Genomic DNA, 18,953 nt, shown 5'->3' with positions numbered 1-18,953 from the left:
CACAAAAAGACATGATGCACTATCACTAGTATCCTTACATACCAATGAGGAAGGACAACACATCCCATTCTAGGAGAAGCCAAATGGAGATACACACGAGAATTCCTAGATGCATGGCATTCTAACTGAGACTCTATCAACAAATACATTGATTTGGAACCAATTTACCACCCCTGAGAAAAAGAACAGGAAATGATGACATCACCAACCCAAGAAAATCCAAATGCAAATAGAAAGTGGGCCATACCACCAGTGTCTTATCCAGGGGTTCACTGATGTTACCTAGAATGGTGACAAACATCTGAAAACTAGCTCAGCGATCAAACCTACATCCACTAGATATTGTTAGTAAGAGTCTCTGGTGAAGCGCTGGTGGTATGTCCCACCCCTCTCTACTTATAGGTCTTGGTTTCTAGAGTTTGTGCTGTCACTTCTGGGTTTTTTTTCCCAAGGGAAAGAAGGTGGGATCTAAATGTGTCTTTTGATGGAGGTTTGGTTAGAATGCCATGTCTGTCAGAATTCTCAAGCATGTATTTGTTTCGCCTGTCCTAGGATATGTGTGTTGTCCCAGTCAAAGTGGTGTCCTTCCTTCTGTATGTAGGGAAACTAGTGTGTCATGTCTTTTGTTGACCAGTTGGTGTTTGTGTATCCTCGTGGCCAGTTTCCTACTAATTTGTCCGATGTTAGTGTTTTTCAGTTCTTTCATGGTATATTGTAAATGGCATTTAGTTTTGCTGGTAGTATTAATGGATCCATTAGGTTCATTAGTCGCTGTATAAGTAAGTGTGTTGGTAGGTTTGTGGGCTACCATGATGCCAAGGGGTCGGAGTAGTCTGGAAGTCATTTCTGATTACCTTACATCAAACGCATATGTGGCTATAGGTTTTGGTTGCATTGCCTGTTTGATTTTGTTTCTGAGAAATCAGTGGATTGTGTTTATTGGGTACCTGTTTTTCTTGAAAATGCTGTATAGATATTTTTCTTCTTGGTTTTTGTAATTTTTGGGTCCTGCAGCATGATGTAACTCACTGAAATAATGTCTTGATGCAGCGCTGTTATGGAAGCTGTAATGCAGGGACTAGAACAGGCTGCCCTCCAATCTATCTAACCCTAACTTTGGGTCCATACGTAGATGACAACTTTGTCATCACAAAATGGAACAAATTAGAGGAAACGTACAATGCCCTAACAATATCCTGACAGGCGTAAAATTCACAAAAGAGGAGGAGAATGACAACAGCCTTCCATTCCTTGATGTGACAGTTTGAACGTACAGTTATTGGAGAGCTTCAAACCAGCATCTACAGAAAAACCAACAAACACAGACCAAATACTTAACTTCAGAAGCAATCATCCCAACACCCTCAAACCAACCTGTATCAAGACATTATTTGAAGGAGTTACATCATACTGCAGCACCCAAGAACTAGAAGCAGAAGAAAAATATCAAGAAAAACAGGTACCCAATGAACACAATCTGCCGACTTTCTCAGAAACAAACCCAAACAATCAGACAATACAACCAAAAACTATAGTCACGTTACATGAAAGACATATCAGAACTGACTTCCAGACTACTCCAACCCATTAGCATCATGGTAGCCCACAAACCTACCAACACCCTTAAACAGTGACTAATGAACCTAATGGATCCATTAGGTACTACCAGCAAAACTAATATCATGTGGACTTGTTGGGCCATAGAGCCTGTTTTCACACTGTATGGATTCTATGATTCACTATCTATGATTTTACAAGATACCAGTGTGGGACCCTAAATGGCATCATGTGTTCTGAGGCTGCAGTGACTGGCCCCCTCCCACCAAACTAAACCGATTACGCTCACTGTCTTTTTCTCTGAATCTCTCCTCCGTCCTCTCATCCCTCTCTGTTTGTCTCTGTGTTTGTCTCTCTTTGTCTCTTTCTCTCTCCTCCACTGCCACAGCCACCCCGAAGTAAACCGAAAAGCTAACCCAACCGCTTTCCAAGGAGTTGTGACAATTTTCAGGCAGTGAATGGAAGTGTCAGTGAGAAAAAGGTCAGAAGCACTTCTCTGAAGTCCAGGGCAAGGAAACGTAATCTTAAGATTAAAACTAGGTAATTCAGAAGTGAAAGCATGAAGCACTTTTTCATAAATCTGAAACATCTATCTCCTCAAAAAAGCAAGCTGTTGAGGCAGACTTAATTGAAAAATTAAAACTGAGAGTAATTACATTTTTTTTTGTTAGGTCATGGTCTAACAACCAATGCAAGTAAATGGGGCTCAGTTATAAATCAGCCTTAATCCATCTGAAGGACATCACAAGCTTGAGCGGCTGAATGCCTACTCCACACCCTATGTTGTTAAAGCTAGTTTATTCTCTAGTTAAAATCTTGTGTGGAAAAACATGAGCTTCCGTGCTTGTACTCTTGATTATTTCCTGACATTGCATTAACCAACTTTTATGTGAACAGCACAGATCTCTGGACTTCCTGCTTCCATTTCTCAGACATCTTGGATGGCCATCGTAAGAGAATGTGGAATAAGAAATTTAATTCATACCCTTTTTAATGGGTGCAAGTTGCTTTATTTGTCCTTTGAACAAAATTTTATATTGAGATAATGAAGGCTTGATGTTATGTTCCAGGTTGCGCAGTTTTGATGGATTTTACATTATTGCAACAAAACCAAAATAGATTGGCCAAATCTCTTATTTATAAGCCAAAGATTATAGTGCATTCATAGAGTATTTTGAACACTTATTAATATTGTTACTTTGAATTTTTATGTTTTGGAATATGATGATCTGATAGTGACAAAATATTTCTATTTTCATCTGAAAGCTTGTTCATTTCATTTTCTTCAGCAAGAATGTTATTTTTTTTGAGTTGTTGCATCTAGTTATTCTAGACTGGATTATCAACAGAAAACTGATTCCTTTCCCTCAGAATTTTCAGTGACCCTATCAAAATGGTTACCGAGGAGCTGCATTTAAAGGGAACTAAGAGGATATTAAAATAATACTCATCTTGGTAACTTTTAAGTTCAAGTGTGGAAAAGGTCACATTCCTGCCACATCAGTGTTCTTGCATAGTGCAATGACTTCTCTGGGATACACTCAAACACTGAAAGATATTATAACTAGATCAATTTCAAACACCAAAAAACAAGACAAATGAAGTCATTTTAATTATTGAAGGAATTATAGAATATAAATTTGAACTTTTAGAAATTAAACTTATAAATTATCAAAATTCAGGAAAGTATACTTGAAGAAATTAGGGCAAGAAGGACCATTTTTAGCAATATTTCACACAATCTCATCAGTTTTTATTAATCTTCTGGGAAGCTTTTTTGTTTTAGAGCAAATCAATTCATGTTTCAAAATCCTACAGCCAAGTACCTTTTTATTTTGTACCATTATCCAAACACTCTAATCAAAATGACTCCAGACTTATTACAGAAAGCACAGCCTACTATACAGATAGAGCACTTCAACTTGAAGCCATCAGTTTTCCCATCTGACCCAGTAAAGCCTGCATTTTCTTTAACCAATCTGCATAGAGCCTGGATGCTGTCACCTTGCTTAAAAGTGAGGTTTCTTTGCGAACGGTAAAATGTGAGATCTTTTCATCTTGTAATATTTATCACAAAGTTTCTAGGATTCATAATTAAGGACATTATGGATGGGCACTTCAAAAATCATGTTATCAAGGAAACTTAATTTCACTTGACAAAGCCATATTATGTTTATCAAAAAAAAATCTGAAATTAATTAAAGTAACAAGCAAGGTGGATCGTGGGAGCTTGTAGATGTTTGCTGGGACTTCCAAAAGGCATTCAATTAGTACTACATCAAAGCAAATAGTGCAAGAGGAAACATTCGCATGGATCAAGGATTATTAACTAATGAGGAATAGAGTAGGGATAAGTGGATGTTTTGGGCTGGCAAATTATAACCAGTGCAGCAACACAGGAGTCAGTACTGGGTCTTAACAGTTTGCGATCTGTATCAATGAGATGTATAAATGAATGTAATAGTTAAAGGTGCTGATGATCTTAAGATAGGTAGGAAAGTTTTTTTTGGTAAGGAGGAAGAGGGTATACAGGGGATTTGGTTAAGTGGGTGTGCAAAACAATGAAGGGCCCTATGTGGGCAAATGCAAATTCCTCCATTTTGGGAGGAAGAATGGAATACCACATTGTTATTCAAAAGGGGATTGTCGAGCTTGGCTTTACAAAGGCATCTGGATGTTCTGGTACATGCAAAATATTGGCATGCTGGTACAGCAAGTGATTAGGAAGGCAAATAGAATCTTGCTCATTTCAAGAGGAAGGCGTTCTAAAACTAGGGAATTTTGTTGCACCTTAAAGGATATTTGAGATGTCATCTGGCATGTTGTTTTGTATAGATTTAATCTATTTTTGGAGGGAGAAATGTTTCCTGTAGTTCATTCAACTCCTAGAAAAGAAGCAATTCTTACGAAGAAAAGGATTGAACCTGTACCCATTGGAGTATAGAAGAATGAAAGGTAGTCTTATTGAAACATGATATCCTGAGGGAACTTGATCAGGGGAATACCAGGTGGATATTTACTTTTATGGAAGGGTTTAGAATTAAGGAATTTGTTTTAATCTTGAGATCACCCTTTTAAGAATGAGATGAGAAGCTGCCTTTCTCTTGAGAATCGTTTAGTCTATGAAATTGTCATCTTGAGAAAGCAGCAGGAGCTAGGTTATTGAATTTGTTCAAAACGGAGTTGTTTTGATTGTTAGTGGACAAGGGAATAATTGTCATATAGGACTGCAGGGGGAGAGGGCAGCAAAGTGGATTGTAATTTCAACTTCAATCAGCTGTGATCTTCGTGAATGGCAGAGCACAGTGAAAGGGCACACTGGCCTAATCCAGAGTCCTATGTTCCCATAAACCATTTTCAGAAACATCTGGACCATTTCCTCTCTGTCCTGCCACTTCGTTATTTCAAGGTAACTAATTTAGGAGTTGTGGATCCAGGTTTGCGCTCAAACATTACTTGGAGTAATTTTTAAATCATGTTTTTCTAGATTTGAATATAATGAGTTACTCCTCTACATTTGCTTGCTTGATTCAATTCATTAAAAGTAACAGATTGCAATCCTGGGCATTAAATCTCCTCCTTTTTGACAATCTTTATAAAATGTGAATTGCCTATTGGTTTTTAAAAATAATAATTCATGCCAAGCATTAAAGCGGAAATGGAGAAATCTGGAGAACTTTATTTGCAATAATTCCTTAAATTAAATTTTAAGGACTTTTTTTTTGCTTTTATGGCAGAACTAATGCAGTACATCTCGAGGGATTGAAAGCACACTAATAGCAGAGCATTTAAAATATGTGCATTTGTGTTTGCAACTGTGGCTGAATTATTAATTCATGACTCCTTCAAGGTCAGAGTGGTAACACTAACAATTGATTTTTCTGATGAAAGAATTAACATTTTGGCTCAATGACCTGTTTCTCTCCACTGCTCCCTGAGCTGTTGAGCACTTTTCAGCATTTTTGGTTTTTATTTCAGGTTCCCAGAATGCACATTATTTTGCTTTTACAAAGGAGATTGCAGATAAAGCAAAAGCAAGATATTATGGCTGATGGTAGTCTGTAATAAAAACAGAACATGTTAGAAATAATGGAAAGGTCTGACAGTATCTGTGTACAGAGAAACAGGTTTAACATTTTGGGTCTCTGCCCTTCCAGAATTCTTTCTGATGAACTATTAACTTGACCTCCCTTTCCATGCATACTGTTAGACCAGCTGAGTATTACTAGGTTTTTCTATTTCACTGCAGCTACATGGCATAGTTTAATATTTTTCAGACTTGGTTTGAGGCTCATCAAATTCCAAGTGAACGATGACTACTAAATTACCATTTTAACTTCCCGTGTTTCAGTATATAATATTTTGGCATCAAGGTGGATTTCTTGGAAGTGGATTGTAACTGTGAAGAGCTGCAAATGCACAGCTTTGGTTAGGATTTACACTTAATAGGCTATAGAAGAATTCACAATTTTGTATTTATTCTTCTATTTGGGCAGGACAGGCACACTTATGAAGACAATTTTTTGACCAAATTGTTTTGATTTCTAATTCAAAGTTCAAAGCTATAGGCTTACCAATTAAGTTGAAACAAAAAAAGTTATGCTTTTAAAATATGTTCTCTCAAATAAGCCTGCGTAGTTCTTTGTGGGAAATAAAGCAAGGATTTTAAACTTTTATGCATACGCTTTTCAAAGAGAAGCCTTGTTATATACAGGCTCTCTCCAATCACTTCTACTCCAAATTACATGGTGATCTCATTCAGATGTACAGGCAATTTTCCCAGTAACTGTTTCTACGGGGTTGGATGGTCTCCACATAAACCCACTTCAAACTAACTTTCTAGGTTAGAACTATGGTTAATATTGATATTTGTCGGTTATTGTGACTTCTTTTCTTTCCCTCTCAATTGCATCATACCCTAAAACTGGTGGTAAGTGAGAGAATTGCATGCTCGAGTTTGTTTTTCTCAGCTTCAAGTCTGAAGTGCATCAGTTCATGATGTTAAAACTTTTTTCCAAGTCCTCATCCACGTTCGCAACTTTTTTCGTATCTTCCATTCAGTTTTTCCTGCTGCCGTTTCTGGATTTGTAGTCGTTTTGTTTTCAAAATCTGCGTTTTTTGGGTTTAGTCTGTTCTGTTTCTCTACTTGGGTTGTTGTAGGAGTTGGCCAGAACTCTGGCTGGCAAACTGATTTCTCTTTAGGTTTGAACTAGCTCTCCTTTCTGCAACTATATGACTTATGATGAAGACACTTGCTACATTAGTCTGTATCAGGGTTATTGATGGATCTCATGTCCCATGGCAGATGGCTGTTGTAAGTACTGAACTAGGAGCAAATTCAACAGGAATGAAAATGGGGGAAACCATTCTAATCGATGCATTATTGAAATGAGTGTTCTTTTCTCTGGTCTTCCCAGTTTTTAATTCTCATTAGCGTAGATCCCAATTTTAAGAATTGCTTCATACCCAAAATGATCTTTTCCTGATGTTTCATGCATGCATGTTTATTTCCTCTATTGGGGGGCGGGGGGGAAGAGAGAGAATGAATTCTGTTTACTTATCATTCCAATTTTGAAAATTGGAGTGCCCGATGGTGATCTCTCAAATGTGACCAGTTCCTTTTGTGCAAATTGCCTTATATAAAAAAAAAACTATGTTGCATGTCATTCAAAATAGCTCTCTTAATGGAACTCCCTATATAAGCCTGTTAAATTTAACAGCCATTCTTGAAGTGGATTCATTCAAAAAGTCCTAAAGTTAATTGTCAGCCACAGCAGGAGCCCTTAGTTCAAAGCAAGATGTTGGGGTTTAGTGAAAGTATAATGTTCAGATATTTTTATCTAGTGTATATTAATGGGTTTGTATGTTTTTCCATTTATTATACAGTTGCCCTTTCTTGAGGTGGGAATGATATTTTGGTTTAATTTGGATAGATGTAGTTTTGCCCATATTAATAGTATCCTTACTAACACTTAACTGATTTTAATGCCAAGTCTCAGTGGATGAGCTGAGCTCTGCCACAGCACAATCTGATCGTGTGCAAAGTGCTGGAGGTTTCCCATTGTAAGAGTTGGGGGCACTTGTGATTTAGTAGATTGCCTTAAAAATATGCTATCTTTTTAAAGATCCACATTGCAACTGTGCATTTATTGGGAGCTTAGATTGGTGGCAATGCTTATACAAGCCCTCAACTTGGATTGGAAATAACCAAATTTAATAACCTAATTAGCTCACTTATTTCTTTTTGCTGAAGTATCATACTATATATGCCTTGACTCCCTCCCTCAGAGCTTAAAATCTCTCCATTTCACTATCATAAAGTCAGTTTTCCTGAGTGATAAAGCAGCTTTTTAATTTGCTATGAAAATCTTCTGATACAGAAAATTGCCTTGTCCTATCAAAAGTCATATAGTTCTTTGTTAATTTAGAATCTACTTATAAACTCTGGGTTTAAGAAACAAGTGGTAGAGGGGAGAAACTAACTATATAGTCTGTGTACTTGTTTCAATTCCTGATGCATCTCTTGATATACATAAACAGTGTATATAATTTCAGTATTCTCTGCGGCACTGACGTCTGGTTGTCTGACTGGTCTTAGTTTTCTTTGTACACTGTTTTATAAATACGTCCTTGCCAGTGACTGAGACCTGTGGTCACTGGTGTGTTGCTGGTGTTTCGCGGCTGTGAGCTGTTGGTTTGTGATTTGACTTTTTTTGGTCTTCCCAGTCACTTGTGCGCTGGCGGTGGCTTCTCTCCGTGCCTCAAGGTACAGATGGAGTAATGGCACTTTCGTAGCCCTGGAAATGTTGCCATTACTCCTGGTGCGTGCTGTCAGGTGGCTGCGTTGCGATAAATTTCCATACTTGCTTCATGTATACCAGACACCTTGTGGAATCCTGCTTAACCTAGTGGACATAACACAGGGCTTGTCCAACAAAAAAAGATTTTGTAGGTCTTTGTTGCCTAACCAAGTCTATGCCACATAATTTCTTTGAACCCAAGAAACTTGAAACATCCATTATCAAAGGCCCTTTGTTAACTGTCTGACCTTTCCTTCCAAAATAAAACCTTTTTTTTGCCATTTTAAATGTTGTTTGAAGTTATTAAAGCCAGGGTTTTTGAAGGATAAAATCAAATTCTTTCTCCTCCCTCAGTAAGTTTGAAAAAATGCAAGATCATTATTTTTAAAGAATACAAGTGCTCCCATAAGTTGGTTAGATAAGAGATTGGGAAGAAAAATAAAGACCTTATTGCATTACCCATCTGATAAATAAAAATGAAATTTGTTTATTTCTGATTTTAGCAAAATAACTAACACTACACGACCTGCCACTTTTTAAAAAAAATTCACTAAAACTTGTCTAAGTGTTGTGGTGCATTCAAATACCAAGTTCTAGGATATTGAATTGTTTTTTTCTTCTAACCTGACTTATTACTTTTAAACATCAGAGCACATGCATGCAGTTGTAACCATGTATGAATCATCAGGTCTTTGAGATACAGTACCACATGATCCACTGTGTGTGTGTGTGTGTGTGTGTGTGTGTGTTCAGGTTTTTAATTGCAACATCATACCTTTCAATCAAGAATGTGTTCCAATGCAATGCATCATTCTGATTCCAGTACAAGTAAAACATCTCATGGTTCACTCATGTATGTCTTATCCTACCTTTGATTTCTGCACTTATTGTATATGAAATCAATGCATCAAAGATTTGAGTAACTTTGGATTACCTGAGCCAAAGGAATCTCATCTCAGTCATTTGGTTCTAGTGCCTTGTCAAAATTCATTATAATATTAGCATAAATGCAAATGATCAAATTAACACTACTCATTACAGACGCAGCTTGAAATTTCTTATTTCTTCAGCCCTCTATTAAAGGGGAAATATTAGCTTTGGCCCACTTAAATAAAGTGTCCCTTGCTCTGGAGAAGACTATTTAACTATATCTTTGCTAATACCATACACTGTCCAGGGTATTGCACTACCTTAGTAGTGTGAGCCCTCAATCCTGGAATATGTGTTTACAGCCCTTTTATCTTATCCTTAAATGATAGATTGTAATCTTATGATCTGAAATGTTTTGATCCTCCATTCTGTACTTGTACTTAAACGCTTTTTGTCCTATATCTGTGTGGACAGTTTAGTAGAATTGGTGATCAAAACATGCTCCAAGCTAGGATGTATTTGATCCATCCATCCCTTTCCGTTCCGTTTTTGCCCTTGTAGAGTGGTATTGCACACAGATGCAAACTCTGTTATTGCCTTTTAAAGCATTGAGCTTCCTTCAGCTATACATAAGATCAGAATATTTATCCCCAACACCCCTCTTGGTCACTGTTTAAATTTGATGTCATTTTTAGTCTAGTGGCAACTAGGTTCTGTCTCTGATTTGGTCTCACTGCAAAGCCCTTGTATACTATCTCAATCTTTGCACCCTATAAATAAAACACATTTTTGTTCAGGTCAACAAAATCTAGAGGGAAAAAAAGTATTGAACAGGATTTCACAATCAGTTGTTGGTTTACGTCTTCTCATTGGTCTATGAGAGTGAACCACTGGAACTTGGGGACAAGATGAACATGTACCTTACACAATCTGTCCACTATAGTTGCAGTATTTCATGACAAGCCTCAAAGTGTTAACCAACCATGTAATAACATTTTTTTGCCATTGAATGTAATGATTTAGAGACTAACTCCATGAACAATTACATCGTTGAAGTTTATCTGAGCTGACAAAGTCAAGCCAACTGGTGCTAGCAGTTTACAGATGGGTTTTTGTGCTAATCTCTAATAGCTCCTTTTTTGTTTCCTTTTTTCTTTACCTTCCCTGTCACCTGTGTCCTGACTATCTGACTGAGGCAGATGATGAGCCAGTTTCTGGACCAATGTGAGTATAAAATTTATAACCTTATTTAAATAAGGTACTTTTTATAAAGTGACATTGCTGTCCAGCACCAGCTGCAATGGGCACACTCGGGTCAGGTTCAGTGTGGGTTACAAGTTGAATAGACCTTCCTCCATCTCGTCTCATCAATGCACCTCACTTTTCAGCAAGTGAGGATGCCAGTTCACTGCTGGTTTTATTGGGAGCAGTTGTATTGTGCCCATTAGGCACCTAGTTGAGATTTCTTGCCTTTCTTTCCCAAAGAATACTGAATTGTTCACTTCTTAGTCTGAGTTGGAATTTAAACCCAAACTGCCTGGCCAAGATTGTGCTTTTATCACACTTGCTTTCGTAGTTGATTTGTTGCACGTTTTCACGTGGTCAGTAGGAAAACTTGTGGAATTGTTGGGTTTTTTAAGACTCTAGTAAAGTCATCCTGGTCCTTCGTACCATAGGGCCGTCCCCTCGGTGTAGAGAAATGATTGGTTGTTTAACCTGAGAGTCACCACCTGTCCAGTGAGGGAAAAGATTGAGAAGAAGAGGGCTTCAAAATAAGCTGAGCCTGTGCAGGAGTTGGAACCAACTGTGTTAATCACACTATCGCAAACCAGCCAACTGAAGTAATGGGCATCCTCCCCAACCAACCCCATCCCCAACTCTCAAGCAAAATAAAAAAACAAAGGCTAAAGATGCCTGGTTAACTCATTCTCATGTCAATTATATTTTAAAACCCAACCGCTTAGATGCAAGGTCTGCGATGCAGATTACCAAGTAACTTGCACACTGGGGAACTCCTTCAGGAGTTTGTAAGCCTATCATCTTGACTGTTTATGCTGGCCTCAGCAAAACTTTGATCAACATTCTCATGATCCCCCAGTGTAATATTTTTACAGATTTTATAATAGAACATGCATACCATATTTCTTCAGATTTGTTTGCTGCTATTGAGAAATAGTTTGCTGTTACTGTTTTTGTCATGTGCATCTTTTGCCTAAGTTCTTTCAATCTTCACGTTTTTCTGCAGGATGCTTTAGATTTTATCTTTTATGGTATATGCTGGTTCAGTTTTGCTTTATCCTATAAAAGTTTTCTATTAACATGACTGGCCTTGTACATTCATAGAATTGCCTTTTTTCTAGAAAATTGCTGAATGTCTCATCAGCAAATAGGCAAACAAATGTTTCTTACTAGAATTGTGCTTTTTTTTTTAAATGTCTTAAACAATAAAAGCACATTCCAAGCCTGGTCTGTTCTCCACTTTGTATATAAATTGAAAAATAAACTGCATTGCATTCAGTAGCTCTTCATCAAAACCTGACGATGCATTTGAAGCACTGCTATAGCCTAGTCACTACGTCATAGAAAAATACAGCGCAGTACAGTCCCTTCGGCCCTCGATGTTGCGCCGATCCAAGCCCACCTAACCTACACTAGCCCACTATCCTCCATATGCCTATCCAATGCCCATAAAGAGGGAGAGTCCACCACTGTTACTGGCAGGGCATTGCATAAACTCACGACTCGCTGAGTAAAGAATCTACCCCTAACATCTGTCCTATACCTACCACCCCTTAATGTAAAGCTGTGCACTCTCGTAATATCTGACTGCATATGTGGAAAAAGGTTCTCATGATCAACCCTATCTAAACCCCTAATCATCTTGTACACCTCTATCAAGTCACCCCTAAACCTTTTCTCCAATGAAAACAGCCCCAAGTGCCTCAGCCTTTCCTCATACGATCGTCCTACCATACCAGGCAACATCCTGGTATACCACCTCTGCATTCGTTCCAGTGCCTCCACATCCTTCCTATAGTATGGCGACTAAAACTGCACGCTACTCCAGACGTGGCCGCACCAGAGTCTTCTACAACTGCAACATGACCTCAGGACTCCAGAACTCAATTCCTCTACCAATAAAAGCCAGTACGCCATATACTGCCTTCACAGCACTATTTACCTGGATGGCAACTTTCAGAGATCTGTGCACATGGACACCAAGATCCCTCTGCTCTTCCACACTACCAAGTATCCGACCATTAGCCCAGTACTCCATCTTCTTGTAATTCTTTGTTTCTTATTGGTCACTCCAGTCAACCACCATACTTTTACACAATAAGTTGTTGGTAAGCAGTTTTGGTCACTATATTGGGAAGGATTGTTGGATTAGCATTGTCGTTGCAATCAACCTAATGTTCTTTAATTCATTATTTTTAAAAAAAACGTAGGCTAGATCTTAAGAAACTGCACATGTAAGATGTGGAGTGAGGCCAAACATTGAACTGATGGTGGAACGAGGTACGTGGAAGATTTGAGCCCAAGTTTTTCCTGGGCTGCAGCAATCTGAGCAATAACAACCTGACCACAGATTGTCCACTACTTCAGTTGTGGAGGGGAAAATAGTAAATCTTATGCTGATCATGAGCATAAACTGACCCGTTCAAAGTTCAGCAATACTTGATCATCCATTATCTGAAATTATTGAATTTGAAAATGTTGGAATTTAGACTTAATTTTTAAATTGTTACTAACTTATATCATGAAATATTTTGCTATCCACAATGCTTGTGGAATAGGTGAAGTTGCTAATCAAGAATGCTGATTCGGGGGCTTTTTTTTATTCTGGACTAAAAATGAGGTGCTGCTTTCTTTGAGGGGTTGATAGGAGAGAAGCAACTGGGCATTTGTGGGTCAAAACAGCAGGGTGAAAGTCACCATTGTCCAGATGCTGTCTTATCAGCGAGAACTGGTGAGTTGACCCTGTTTCCACAACCTAGGTGGTAGGTGAGGTCAAGGTGCCACCTTCATGGTGACTTCAACTCATGGGAATTGAACCCACGCTGCTGGCATCACTCTGCATTGCAAAACCAGCCAGCCGATGTGCCCCTTCATTAAGGCACAGCATTTGAAGTCCAGGCTGATGCCACAAGCTTTAGTTTAGCTTCTTTAAAAATAAACTCCAAGTTGTCAAATCCACAAACAGTCACTTCACACGCTATGTCTTTGTTCAAGTGCAATAAGTGAAACTGAATCAAGTTTTAAATTTCATCACAAAATCTAAACCAATTTCAGATTTACAAGTTACTGTTATTAGTTTTAAGAAAGCATTACCTGGACACTGCAAGTGATTGGCACTTCTTTTTAAAAAAAAAAATTTCACTCTCGCAAATTTTGATTACAGGTAATAAAAATTTGGTGCATCTAGTAACTTATTGTAACTCTGACCTCTCTGACCACTCTGGGAGAGTGGTTGAATGCAGACTTGTCCAAATCCAATCATCCAGTAACCATAAAATGTCCTTGCTTCATCTTCATTCCTATCTGTACTTTCAGCTGATTTTTTTTTCCCCTCAAAATGCACAAGAACATTTTGAGTTTTGAACAACGTTCTTAAAGATCTGAAAGTAAACAAGTCTTTGAATTTAAAAATAGCTTTTTAAATATCATTCATGGATGTGGGTGTCACTGAGTGACTGCATTATCATTTATTGTTCATTCCTAATTATTCAGAGGGCTAGAGTCAACCACATTGCTGTGGATCTTTAGGTGGCATGTAGGCCAGACCAGGTAAGGATAGCAGATGCCAGACACTAGTGGACCAGATTGTTTATTGCCATTTTAAAAAACAGTGGCTAGATGGCTGTCATTAGGCCAGCTTTAGTTTATTTTAGATTTTTAATGACTTAAAATCTCCTCACCCCAGAATATTAGCCTGGAATTCTGAATTAGCAACTTTACCACTATCTTGCCGTCTCCCTACATTGCATCATCTCCAGCAAAGACTGATCTGTGCTAAGTATAATGAGTACAGTAAATACCTGTTAACTTTTATGTAACTTCCAACAGGAAAACCAATTCCACAAACAATCATAAAGACAAGAACCTGCGTCAGAGAAACACCAACTAATCCTTGGTTATCAGGTATGCTCCTTCTGTCACATGAATTTTTCTTAGATCTTGTATCTGACGTTATTTGACATTTGTTGGGTTTAACATTAGCAGAGAGCAAATTGTACACTTTATCTTTGCTTTCCAGTCACTTTTTTTTTGAAAAAAAGGGATTAACTCTCTCCGGAGCAGGGAGTTAATGTTTCTAGAAAGGTCACTAGATTCAGTGTGTTATCTGTTCATAGATGCTGAGCTACTTTAGCAATTTCTGCAGCTTACTACATGACTGTTTTAAATCTTTACATTCCACTGTGTAGAACTGTTTTGACTGGTGAGGCAACCATGGGAGAGCACGGAAAGTGAAAGAAGGGGCAAATCAATATTTCAGAATTCTGGAATTGAAAGCATGGAATGAGAACAGACTCTTAATTGAAAAGTGACAATGAGGGATTTTCACAAGCTACAGATTTCTCTTGTACTTCTGATTACATCATGAGGTCCAAGACTCTAAACCTCAATTTCTCTTGACCTCTTTCGGAATTGGTTGATTTCATAATGAACTCATTTCATAATTTTACTGTAGCCACTTGAAATCTACAGATAATGTTTTGTTTGTGACACAGAATTGCATCAGTGATTTTTTTTTTAAAAGCTGTTATTCAGTTGGACTTAGTAGATCAAATTACTTTAGGGTAAACAATTTTGATTGGTTGCTGTGTGTACCTTCACCATGAGAACTGTTTGCCAATCTGCAATCTGTTGAATTCTAGTTTCCAGGGTATTATTCTTTGACTGATTTATCTTCATATTTGATTCCTGTCTGAAAGATTCCTCGCTGCATCATGATCCTTCCTGAATAATCTATCTAATTTCTTTGAGCCTCTGTTGCTCTCCCTTTGGACAGAGGCATAACCCAATCCATTGATTTAATCTCTGGTTTTGGGGCTCTTCTGTAAGTAATAAGGTAGAGTTTATTGAATTAAAAGAAGTGAGATCACAACTGCCAGTTGTATTTTTGTACAAAGGTACTGGTGAGTTGAGAACATTGAAATTATCAAGATTTTGTGTTGGAGGCAATGCCTTTACTAAGCATCATTTTACAGTAGTTATCTGAACCCTGATTTTTTTGATCACTGATCAAAACAGTGCCTATTTTATTTTTTGACTGTTAATGAATGTGAATGCCCATATTTATTGTATTGCTAAATATGGCTGGTGGTAAAAGGAATCTGTATTTGCCTCTTGGGGGTGAGTGCTTTCTGCCCCGCTGCTTACATTTCTTTCTGAAATACAACATTCTTGAGACCATTGCTTCGTGATACGATGCAACATTAACAGAGGAGCAGTTCTTGCGGCAGTCTGTTTGTACTTTATTTGGACAGTCAATTACTAAATCTGAGTAGTTCCTGCAGGAATCAACAGTCACAATTGAAACCCTAAGTAATCAGTTTTTGCACCAAGCCTTATCACCTGCCCTAAGTGCTGCTTATTACCGTAGTGTTTCCTGTAAACTGTGATATTAATCCACCACTGCCAGTTCTTAAATTTACAAAGTATTGATGCTGGTCAGACAAGGCAGTTAATGGCTTACAGCCAGTCTTGCCCTGATGAGACTGCTTGTTTATGCTGTCAATTACTTTTGAGGTTTTTAACTAGCTTAAACCAGTAAGTTTTTGTGCATAAAGTCATTCAGTGTGGTGAGCATTCTAAGAAGTAACTGGTTTATTTATGCATCTTTACAGAACTTTGAATTTCTGAAGGTCATTATCAAATAGCATGGCTATCAGTCAAGGACTCTGGAGATTGTTGGTCTGAATGGATGGGTTTCGATCTTCCCGCTGTCTCAGCAGGAATAAGATGGCTGTGTGAAGCATGTTTTGCCTTATTCAATCTCTGAAGAATAAAGTATTAAGAAGATTGCTTCGCAAATTTATTTCTGATTATTTCAAATTGATAGAGTGTACTTTGGGCGCTTGATATGCTATTTATTGATGCTTGAATGTCTTCCCCCACCCCCTTCGCCACTCCTTTCACTTCCTGCGATTCTGTTTATGTGGATGCATGCAGTGTTTATTATTTCCTGTGTGCTCATTCATACATTACTCATCATGTGGCGCTCCCTAACTCCATGATTCCTTTCACTCTGTACTGGAACACTTGCTAAATAACTGTCACTCACATGACATTTGATTTGAATTTGTATATATTGCAAATATTAGTGTCCGGCAAATCAGAAGCATATAAAGAAATGTATAGTCCTATTGCACTGATTTGATAGAAATTTAAGGCTAAAATATATATCTCTCTTCCACTGCCATTTCATAAGCCCTATTCTTGGTGTTACATTCTAGCACAGTCATTGCATGGTAGTGTCCTATGCAAGCTTGAACAAGTAATTTATTAACCATCTCTTTTGTTTTCCTTTCAAAGTACTGTTCTGAAATCCACCCTGCGTTTTGTTTGGACACTAATAAAGCTTTAATGTTGTGACTTCCTTTCCAAAGTAATTTTGGGTGTGTAAATGCATGAGATTGCACATTTACCTGTGGTTATTATAATCATTAATCTAACTCCATGTACAGTATGTTGACCCACTGATTTTTAAAAATAAACAATGACATTGAAAACTGGGTTATTTGCATGACATTTGTCAAGGGTTGAAATGAGGACATTGCATTTAATTGTGTGGTGCTGCCTTTTGAGAAGAGATTGGGGAGGAATCTTCAGGGAATGCTCTTTGATAACCAGCTAGTCTGGACACTGACGTCTTGATTAAACCCTAATGTCCCCAGTATGCAGTGTAACATTTGGCCTTGGCCTGAAGTAGCCACAATTTCCTGAAAGTATCATTAAATATCTTCAGCCAATACTAGAATTTAATCTTCTGAGTTTTTTATTCTTGATACATGCAGGGAAAGAAATTCTGTGGTCAAGTAATTTGTTCAGTGTACTTCCCCTGTATCTAACCTAGAAATGTTTGTGTTTATAAACCATAAACTAGCGATTGGCTGTTTTGAGCCATCTTTCCTCCTCATTCCATTGGCAACATTCGCTTCTGAAATAGAAGGTTGTGCATTAATTCCCCACTTCAGGGATTTGGTATAATCTAGATTGCAGCAGCATTTGAGATGTTGTCTGTCAGATGGTATGCCGAATCAAGGACACATCTGTCCTCTGATGAATGTAAATGATCCCAAGGGACTATTTCGAGGAATTCTCTTCACTGGTCTGGTCAATATTTATCTCTCAATCAAAATCGCAAAAAACAAATTCGCTGGTTACTTGTCTGATTCATGTGTTGATCTGTGAAAATCAGTTGACCTACTGTGTTTAACAATGGTGTTGAAAATTAGGTTATTTGCATGAAACTAGTCAACTGCTAAAATGAGGACATTGTAGTTAAATGTTCAAAGTTTGTGTGAAGATTTGCAGCTCGGGTGCTTGTTGTCGTGGTTCTGTTCGCCGAGCTGGAAGTTTTTGTTGCAAACGTTTCGTCCCCTGGCTAGGAGACATCATCAGTGCTGTGGAGCCTCCTGCGAAGCGCTTCTTTGATGTTTCTTCCGGCATTTATAGTGGTCTGTCCTTGCCGCTTCCGGGTGTCAGTTTCAGCTGTCAGCTGTAGTGATTGGTATATTGGGTCCAGGTTGATGTGTCTGTTGATGGAGTTTGTGGATGAATGCCATGCCTCTAGGAATTCCCTGGCTGTTCTCTGTCTGGCTTGCCCTATGATAGTAGTGTTTTTCCAGTCGAATTCATGTTGCTTGTTGTCTGAGTGTGTGGCTACTAGGGATAGCTGGTCGTGTCGTTTCGTGGCTAGTTGGTGTTCATGTATGCGGATTGTTAGCTGTCTTCCTGTTTGTCCTATATAGTGTTTTGTGCAGTCCTTGCATGGTATTTTATAAACTACATTTAGTTTTGCTCATGTTGGGTATTGGCTCCTTTTGTTCTAGTAAGTTGTTGTCTGAGCGTGGCTGTTGCTTTGTGTGCTGTTATGAGTCCTAGAGGTCGCAGTAGTCTGGCTGTCAGTTCTGAAACGCTCCTGATGTATGGTAGTGTGGCTAGTCCTTTTGGTTGTGGCATGTCCTCGTTCCGTGGTCTATCTCTTAGGCATCTGTTGATAAAGTTGCGCGGGTATCCGTTTTTGGCGAATACCTTGTATAGGTGTTCCTCTTCCTCTTTTCGCAGTTCTGGTGTACTGCAGTGTGTTGTAGCTCTTTTGAATAGTGTCCTGATGCAGCTTCGTTTGTGGCGTTTCAGAACTGACAGCCAGACTACTGCGACCCCTAGGACTCATAACGGCACACAAACCAACAGCCACGACCAGACAACAACTTACTAGAACAAAGGAGCCAATACCCAACATGAGCAAAACTAATGTAGTTTATAAAATACCATGCAAGGACTGCACAAAACACTATATAGAACAAACAGGAAGACAGCTAACAATCCGCATACATGAACACCAACTAGCCACGAAACGACACGACCAGCTATCCCTAGTAGCCACACACTCAGACAACAAGCAACATGAATTCGACTGGGAAAACACTACTATCATAGGGCAAGCCAGACAGAGAACAGCCAGGGAATTCCTAGAGGCATGGCACTCATCCACAA

General features: G+C 38.4%; 1 protein-coding gene across 1 annotated transcript in view; it reads left to right on the top strand.

The window, feature by feature from the left end:
- The window catches only part of LOC132834644 (neuroplastin-like), an 82,805-nt gene extending 65,594 nt beyond the window's left edge, over nucleotides 1-17,211 (top strand). The window contains exons 6-8 of the mRNA XM_060853545.1: nucleotides 10,427-10,451; nucleotides 14,295-14,369; nucleotides 16,079-17,211. Of these exons, the coding sequence (XP_060709528.1) occupies nucleotides 10,427-10,451; nucleotides 14,295-14,355 (86 nt within the window). The 3' untranslated portion in view covers nucleotides 14,356-14,369; nucleotides 16,079-17,211. The remainder of the gene's footprint in view (nucleotides 1-10,426; nucleotides 10,452-14,294; nucleotides 14,370-16,078) is intronic.
- The last annotated feature ends 1,742 nt before the right edge of the window (nucleotides 17,212-18,953 follow it).

This window comes from Hemiscyllium ocellatum, chromosome 42, assembly GCF_020745735.1.
Source record: "Hemiscyllium ocellatum isolate sHemOce1 chromosome 42, sHemOce1.pat.X.cur, whole genome shotgun sequence".
Classification (NCBI taxonomy): domain Eukaryota; kingdom Metazoa; phylum Chordata; class Chondrichthyes; order Orectolobiformes; family Hemiscylliidae; genus Hemiscyllium; species Hemiscyllium ocellatum.
Note: the sequence above shows the minus strand (reverse complement) of the source record. Positions and strands in the feature narration are given on the sequence as shown.